At 42.0% G+C, this 7700-nt stretch overlaps 1 protein-coding gene across 1 annotated transcript in view; it reads right to left on the bottom strand.

Annotated features, from left to right (window-relative positions):
* Positions 1–1918: 1918 nt before the first annotated feature.
* arhgef17 (Rho guanine nucleotide exchange factor (GEF) 17) overlaps positions 1919–7700 on the bottom strand; it is a 64807-nt gene continuing 59025 nt past the window's right edge. The window contains exons 21-24 of the mRNA XM_086215756.1: positions 7476–7650; positions 7186–7281; positions 6060–6242; positions 1919–5971 (exon numbers count right to left, since the gene is read on the bottom strand). Of these exons, the coding sequence (XP_086071882.1) occupies positions 5763–5971; positions 6060–6242; positions 7186–7281; positions 7476–7650 (663 nt within the window). The 3' untranslated portion in view covers positions 1919–5762. The remainder of the gene's footprint in view (positions 5972–6059; positions 6243–7185; positions 7282–7475; positions 7651–7700) is intronic.

Below are 7700 nucleotides of genomic sequence, written 5' to 3'. Positions count from 1 at the left end.
TGTGTATGTGTGTGTGTTTGTGGGAGAGAGAGAGAGAGAGAGAGAGCGAGCGCTGAGCTCACAGTGCGTCACTGCTGCAAACTGAAACCCCGTGTGTGTGTGTGTGTGTGTGTGTGTGTGTGTGTGTGTGTGTGTGAACCTACTCTGTCGGTTGTTATATCTCCCTATGAATGTGTGCCACACACCAGGTCACTGGTCACACACTTTTCCTTTGCCTTTTTGCAATAAATTGCTCATCATAAAAAAAATCAAAAAGACAATTTGTGAATAAATACAGTTACTGACAAGTTATAGTACTTCTATTTAACTGCAACATTTTGAAATATCCAGTTTAGGTTATTTTTTTTTAACTTGAGTGGTTAAGGTACCTGTATCTGTGTGCATATACACCTGCATGTTTCCTTGTTTGAGGCATTATCCTATGTTTTATCAGTAAATGTCAAGTAAGATGTGACTTTAGGTACATTTTGTCTGAGAAGTGAGCTGTGGTACAGTGACGAGGTGGCAAAGGCAAGCCCTTGATTCCAGGTGTAATGAGCTCAGCTTTGCCTTCTTGTCTAACTGTTTTTGTGCTGGTTACCCTCTCTTACGTCCACAAAAGTTGTTCTAGAGACAGTTGTTGAAAGAAGGAAGACGTTTTCAAACCCTCAAGACAACTTGGGAAAGAAACAGGAGATTGAGGAGAGGAAAAAAAAGAAAAAGACTGAGCTTGACATAATTAAAACAATCCTGCAAATGAAATATCAAGATGCAAAGTGTACATCAGGAGCTGGGCATTTCCACTGGCCTGCGTTCTTCAGCGAGTCAGCGCGAGTCAATGACTCACAATATCAGTCAGTCATTCTAGTTCCAGACAGATGAAGCTCTGTGCTGTTGTTTCATTCTCTCTCATCACACAGATCATCACTGTTTCAGGCTTCTGAATACTGTCTATCAATGCAAGTGGGCTGTAATGTACATGTGTGTGTAAGAGAGCGAGAGAGAGAGAGAGAGAGAGAGAGAGAGAGAGAGAGAGATCATATACAACAAGTAAATGGTTTCTCTTGTATTTGGGCCAATACTTAGGCCTCGGCCTTCCACCAGGAGATCATGTCACAGCACCTCTCACTGAGGCTCAGTAGGTTAAAGTTTAACAAAAGGTTTAAGATGAGTGGGTTTCATATTTGAGAGGGACGAAGCAAATCCTGATGATGAGCAATCATATATTTATTATTGTTTAGATCAAGTTTGTTTTATTAAAAGAAAATTTACCTTTCACCATCTCTGCAGTTTTTCCACTTTAATTCTCTCTTTGGACTCTGAAAAAGGACATTTTTTTTTTGGTCTAGATTTGAAAGCAATTTTTGCCCTGTATGTTGTTCCCACATTGTGGGTGATGACTGTCTTGGTGGACAAAAAGTCACAAAATAAACATTTAAAAGTTCCGCCTGAGCTTTAAACCTCTACATTCAAAGCAAAGGCAGCAAACATTTGTTGTTTATTTTAAAGCTTTCTGGGAATTTATTTATTTATTTTTTTAATTTAGCAGTAGCTCACATGACTGAATTTGTTCATTCGCAGCACTCAAGTAGGACGAGTCAGACGTGAGGTACGGGTACCAGCTGAGGTTAGCAGTGCTGCAGTGGGGCTGAAACACAGACACTACTTTCACGACCTAGTTGATCTGATGAAACCCGCTCTTACAGTCCCTGCGAGGTCTTCTGAGTCAAAGAGGTCATTTTCAAGCCTGTGGAGTTTGAAATCCTACTTATGTTCTACAGCAGTTAGGACTTGGATGACGAGTCGTTGTTTTGAAGTTGCAATCAATGCACCACTTTATGTCATGTATGTTGAACGTGTTGATCTGTTGTTCTAATTTCTCTATTTGGAATCATTTTTAAGTGTCCAGCTGCAGTGTAAACAGGCACAAAACTGGCACCAGTGAACTCATTTAATTACAAAGAGAAACCCACAGTGACAGAACAAGAAAAGCTACATACAGGAAGTAAAGGAACAAAGAAAGTCAGAAACCATGACACCTGCGAAATGTCAACCAGACCAGGTGGCAGCATGTGAGCTGCCATGGTGTTTTCCATCTTGCAGACATCTTTAAGAAGGCAAACAACAGCTCGGAACCATCGTGGCTACCGCGGGAAACAGCAAAGCTTCAGTTCTATGTGTCAGTCGCCCTGGTCGTGACAGAGGCCATCTTGTTTTTGGAGAGATGACAGTTATAATTTAAACGTAACCGACAGCGCATGCCAGAAGGAGAAAAAAAAATACAAACACAAACCTTACACAAATATATAAAAATATGCCATTAGATTCATATCAACAACTGAGGACCGTGGGTGCACTATTTACAGAAAAAAAAGGCAATATATACCAATATTTACAACAAGAAAGACTTGGTCTACATCAGCCATTACTTACAAGTTGCTGAGTGATACAGTGGTAATAGGGATGAGTCTCGTGATGGTGGAACTTAAGGATACATCCTGTTTCTTTAACTGGCACACAACAGTTCAATTCTCTTAATCCTGGAGGTTTACTTCATATCTTAAGGTTCCAACCAAAAATTCTCCAGCTGAAACATAGCAATCCATTAATTAACTGAGCATATATGAGAACATAAGGCAAATAATCATTCTGTGAAAGAAAATCTACAAAGTTCCTGAATTAACTAAAACTATTCATGCTGTTAGTGATTTCTTTGCGGACCCACCAGTAATGGGGGTCGTGACCCTTTTAAAATGCCCAACTCACAGTTTGAAAAACACTGCACCGCTGCAGATTCAAGCACAGATTGCACACAGATATAAACATCCATTTTTTTTTTTTTTTGCCCCATTGATTGCAGAAAAAAAAAGACAATTTCCATACAGCAGGAAGCTCCTCCGGGCCCTACAGCCAGCTTGGGTTTACAGCATTTCAATAGGGTGACAGCTTTTGGCACTGAGAACATAAAAAGACTGAACCATACAGAACATAAAGGAACACATATCAGCTACCTTAATGTTAAGAGAACATCAAAAGACTCATTTGATATTTTTGAGAAATGTTCTTAAAGGAAAATGTATTGACAGCTCTCATAGCTTAGCTTAGCTTAGCATAAGCCAGTGGGTCTGTTTTGGTGTCTCATTAGGCGCATCTTCCGAGTGAAGATGTCTGAAAATATTTGCCTTTTACGATAGCGGGTCATATTATCACAATTAGCCAAAATCAGCAAGCTTGTTGCCAACATGCCTTGAAAATACATCAAACTACATTTTTTGGGGGGGTTATGGGAATGGGGTTATAACAAGGTACAATGTTATTCCCAAGTAAATTTTTCAACAAAAGCAAATTCAATATCTCAGATTCATGAATAAGGGGCAACATTTAGGATGTCCTCAAAACCAAACGTTCTACAGGAAATATGGCATCAGAGTGGACAGGACAAATTCCTGTGTTTGATTTCATATAGATGCCGATGCTTTGCTGTGGAGAGACTTGTGTTTTACTCGTTTTGAACACACCCACTGTCAGTTTTATACTGTACACATCACCACCGTTCAATTGTTTCTTCAGTTTGAATGCTTATTGGTTAGCTTCATATGTACCATATAAGCCTGAGAGAATTCTTTCCCAAAATATTGAGCTATTTCTGATGCGTGATCTAAAATTCCTGAACTTTCCTCTGTTGGAATTCCGCCTCAACTGACCGTACCAGCCAAATGACAGAACACTTGTGGAGGATGCAAAGGCCCGAGGGCGTCACTTAGCAAGCAGGCAGCTATCACAATGACTGGTTAATCCTCTTAACTGTCAGCTCCCCTCACAGTTGGAGAGTTAACCCAAGAGTAATAGGTTTTGAGAAGGGAGAAGTTGAGTTGAAGTGCCCAGATGGCCGGTTAGGTGAAATGACGTTCTCGAGGCTTGCAGGGATCAAAATTAATCACTGATTAACCCTAAATCCTGATGCGAAGGTGTACGATAGGACAAGTCCCCCCTCCAACTCTTCTGCAGACATCTGCTGTGGGACAGAGGGAGAGCTGACTTTTCCCTTGGTGTGTTTGTGTGTGCGTGTAAAATAAAATGGCTTAACTTTTAGCCTACTGAAGGCACGTGCGGGTGCTTAGCGTTTGCCCTTCTGACCTACTCTCTATCTCGTGCGCACTCTTGTCTCACAAACCCAACTTCCAACATCCAACTACAACCAACATTGATAGTTTCAGTGTCTGGAATAACAATCAACACTGATATTTTCTGTGTGTGGAATAAGGGCTAAACTGTAATTTGCAGCGTAATGTTTTAGGTACCAATAACGCCACGGTATGCATCGCAGAGCCATCTATCTGCTGTGGTAATCAAGCTGAGGCCTCCTTGTTCTTCCACTCCAAAAGAAATAGTGAGAGCTCCGTCTTCTATAAATTAAGTGCTGTTAAAGAAAGAACTAAAATCAAAACCATAAATACTGTACATAACTATCTCTATCTGCTACCACAGCCTGGCTTCATCTGGAAAAGACCCTGCGATAGAAATCGGTGACATCTGTCCTGATTTACTTCCTGACAGAGTGACGCTTTATAGACATTTCATGGAAATCTTTTCAGATCGCTTCTTGTCTAAACACATACAAGGCTTTGGCATGTTGCGGAGGAATGACTCCTTCTTTTTTCCAACTACTTGTCGCTAGACACTGCATCATCAGGTCATCTTAAACTGGCAGATAAACATTAAATAAGAAAATCTGATAGGTGATTATTTGTGGAAAACATTTGTTGACGCACAAATATCTACTGATTAAGGTAATGAAAGGCTTTGAATAACCTGTCGATAATCTTGTTAGAGCCACATATTGCACTTAAACGATGCGTGTATCTCTTGACGTGATCATCTATAAGAATTGGTTGAAGAGTAGATTATTACATTCCTACTGGGCCCACAAAGATCTGATCTCTGCTAAACCTTTTTGACTTTCAGGTCAGCACAGCGGCTCAGGTGTCGCACAGCAAGATGGCCCCGGGTTTGAGTCCCCAGGTCCTTTCCAGACATTGTTTTCCCTGTCTGGCTTCCCCAACATAAAAGATGTTAATAGTCCGGCCAGTGACCAAGACACTGGTATTGGTCCTTGGTGCCACCAACTTGTGACTTTCCATCAGTACGATAAAGACTTATTTGTTGCCCTGATTTCATGTTGACGTACCAGATTTAAGGAGCCAACCACTTCCTCTTTTACTGCTTTCATAGCTTGTAAATATCAGCTGAACCTCTCGGCTTATCTTGAGCAACAGAAATCTGCTTCACTTCATTTCCTCTCATGGGTGTTACTATACTTAGTCATGATGTGAGATAAGCAGGTGTTTTGCACCTCAGATTGATATGAAGTGATGAGGCAGGCTGATGTCCAAGTCCAAATCATGCAGAGCAATCCCCGTCTGTCTGTCCATCTGTGAAAGACTTATATCATTTTGTCTGTCCTCTGTCTTCTTCGATCTCTTCCAGGCTTCAGTTTAATGACTGTTGACAAGAAAAGTCTGTAGAATGCCAAAAAACTAAAATACACACGCAAAAACACCACTCAGTGTGGAACAATGCAATGCCATAAGGAAACATTAGCACAACAAAACTGGGTTTGAACTGTTCATATTCATTAGTCAGCCATATGCACGAAGAGACGAGTGGACCAAGCATAGGACTGAAACAACACCAAGAAGTGAGGAGTCCGGCAGCGGGGGAAAGGACAGGGCTTGTGCGCTCTTCTCAGAGAGAGGTTGGGTCTCCTTATGCCAATGATTGTCTCAGACCCTCCAAAGCAACAGGTGGTTGGTACTGTCATCCCGTCCCACAGTTTCACTGCTATTGGTCAATCTGAAGTCCTCATAGCCGTCACCGCCAGATATGACTAGATGATTGGTCTTTGGGGGGAGGTGAGCAGAGGCTCTGCGGCGAGCGGAGTCACGTCTTTGAAGGCTCCCATCGACTGCGTTGCCACTCTGGGATTGGTTGCCTAGGAAGCAGAGGGTGGATAAAGAGTCAAGAAGAAGCACAAGAGAAGCACAACTGAAACCTGAATGTGCATTTGATACAATAACTACCTGTAGATTCAGATGTCGGAGGAGGGAAGTTCATGCCAAAACCTTCCGGTAGCTCAATAGATGTGAGAAACCGAACGTGACCTGTGTGTCCGTGAGCCGAGCCCATCGGTAGCAGGGGGGATTTTATTGTACCTGCTCCAGTTCCAGAGCTCACAGTTGGGATTGCCAGTGTGAGGACCACCCCTGGAAAGAAAGCAGGAAGTCATTTCTTCTATGCTGCTCTAAAACAGTGGCGCACAGAGGAAGTTGAGCCACGTACAACATTTCAAATTGGAAAATCCCACCAAGGTTGTAGTTTGGAGAGCGACTGTCAAAGTATGATAGCATGATGATAAAGCAAAGATCCATTGCTTAACTATGGGTGTGCTCATGAAAATGAGCCACAACAGGGATGGCAACATCTTGTATGTATACAGGGTTAGAATTGTATACAATTTTTAAAATAATACATTTCATGTATTCAACACACTGTTCAGTACTTCGTATCAGTTGAATGAAAGTTCAGGTAGTGGGTCGGAGCACATTGTCTCTACTTTTTGTTAGTTTTTGTTTTGTTACTACAATGTTCTGTTTTCATTAGAGATCTATGATCAGAAATTGTTCTTCAAATGTTGAAAAAAGCTATTTATGTACTGTATGTGACAGCCATTACACTGTCATGGGACTGTTCCTTCAGTGGCTCTTGTCTGGTCAAGAGAGAGTAACTTTATTCAACTGTGCTCATTGTGTGTTGCGGGGAGACACAAGCTGGTGCTCCAGTGTGACACCTAGTGGCAGAGAGTCTCGCTTGCACTCTTTTGCAACTGTAGGGGAATATTTGAAAGAGTTATTCTTTTGTTTTGCTTTTTTTTTTTTTTTACTTTGCACATGAAAAGCTTTTAGAACCCTGATTTTATATCTCATGCACCTAAACCTGTGTTTCATGCTGCAAACAGAAGCTTTTCTTACATACAGTAAAGGATTCTTTTGGTACTTTTTAAATTTAACTGTACTACAGGCTGTGTTGTTCTAACCTCTGACCGCACCAGGAAGACTTCAGTGACTATAAGAAATAAAATGGCACTTCCATCTGGTTATCAGACCAGTGTGCTGTTGGTTATTTGGATAAAATAAATGACGTTATAACCTGCGCTGGTGCCAATCCACAGCAGATCTTTACATGCAAGAAGGGCTGTGATTCTCAGACAGGCGGCCTTGTGTTGTCTGATGATCGCATCGGCGCCTGAATGAAGAGACAGAGAACCGGATGGAGGAATGCAGTGGAAAGCAGTTTAAAGAAAAAAGAGAAAGGGAACACTTTCTTTACATAAACTGCAGATGCTATTGGGATTATAATTGAGCTGAGCTCACTTGAGGCTGAGCTGTCTCGCCAGATGCTTACTGTATAGATTGATTCAGTGGCTCGTCAGGGTTTACCTGCCAGCATCTTGTGAACAGCAGGCGCCACGTCCACCTCCGTCAGGCTCTCCCAGGTCTGAGCGTGGTACAGTTTGACCTGTGCGCTGCCTTGCAGTGCTAGCCACACACCCTGACCATACGCCACCATGCAGGTCACACATCGACTGCTGTCTGTGCCCACCTGGAACCAGTGCTGAGACAGGAGAGTGAAGTGTTACGCACCAGATCTGACCTCTCTCTGTC

The sequence above is a fragment of the Aulostomus chinensis genome, chromosome 10, assembly GCF_037954235.1.
Source record: "Aulostomus chinensis isolate RoL2024-O1b breed Wild chromosome 10, RoL_Achi_v1.0, whole genome shotgun sequence".
NCBI classification, from domain to species: Eukaryota; Metazoa; Chordata; class Actinopteri; order Syngnathiformes; family Aulostomidae; genus Aulostomus; species Aulostomus chinensis.
The sequence above is the reverse complement of the archived record's forward strand: the minus strand, read 5'-3'. Positions and strand labels throughout refer to the sequence as shown.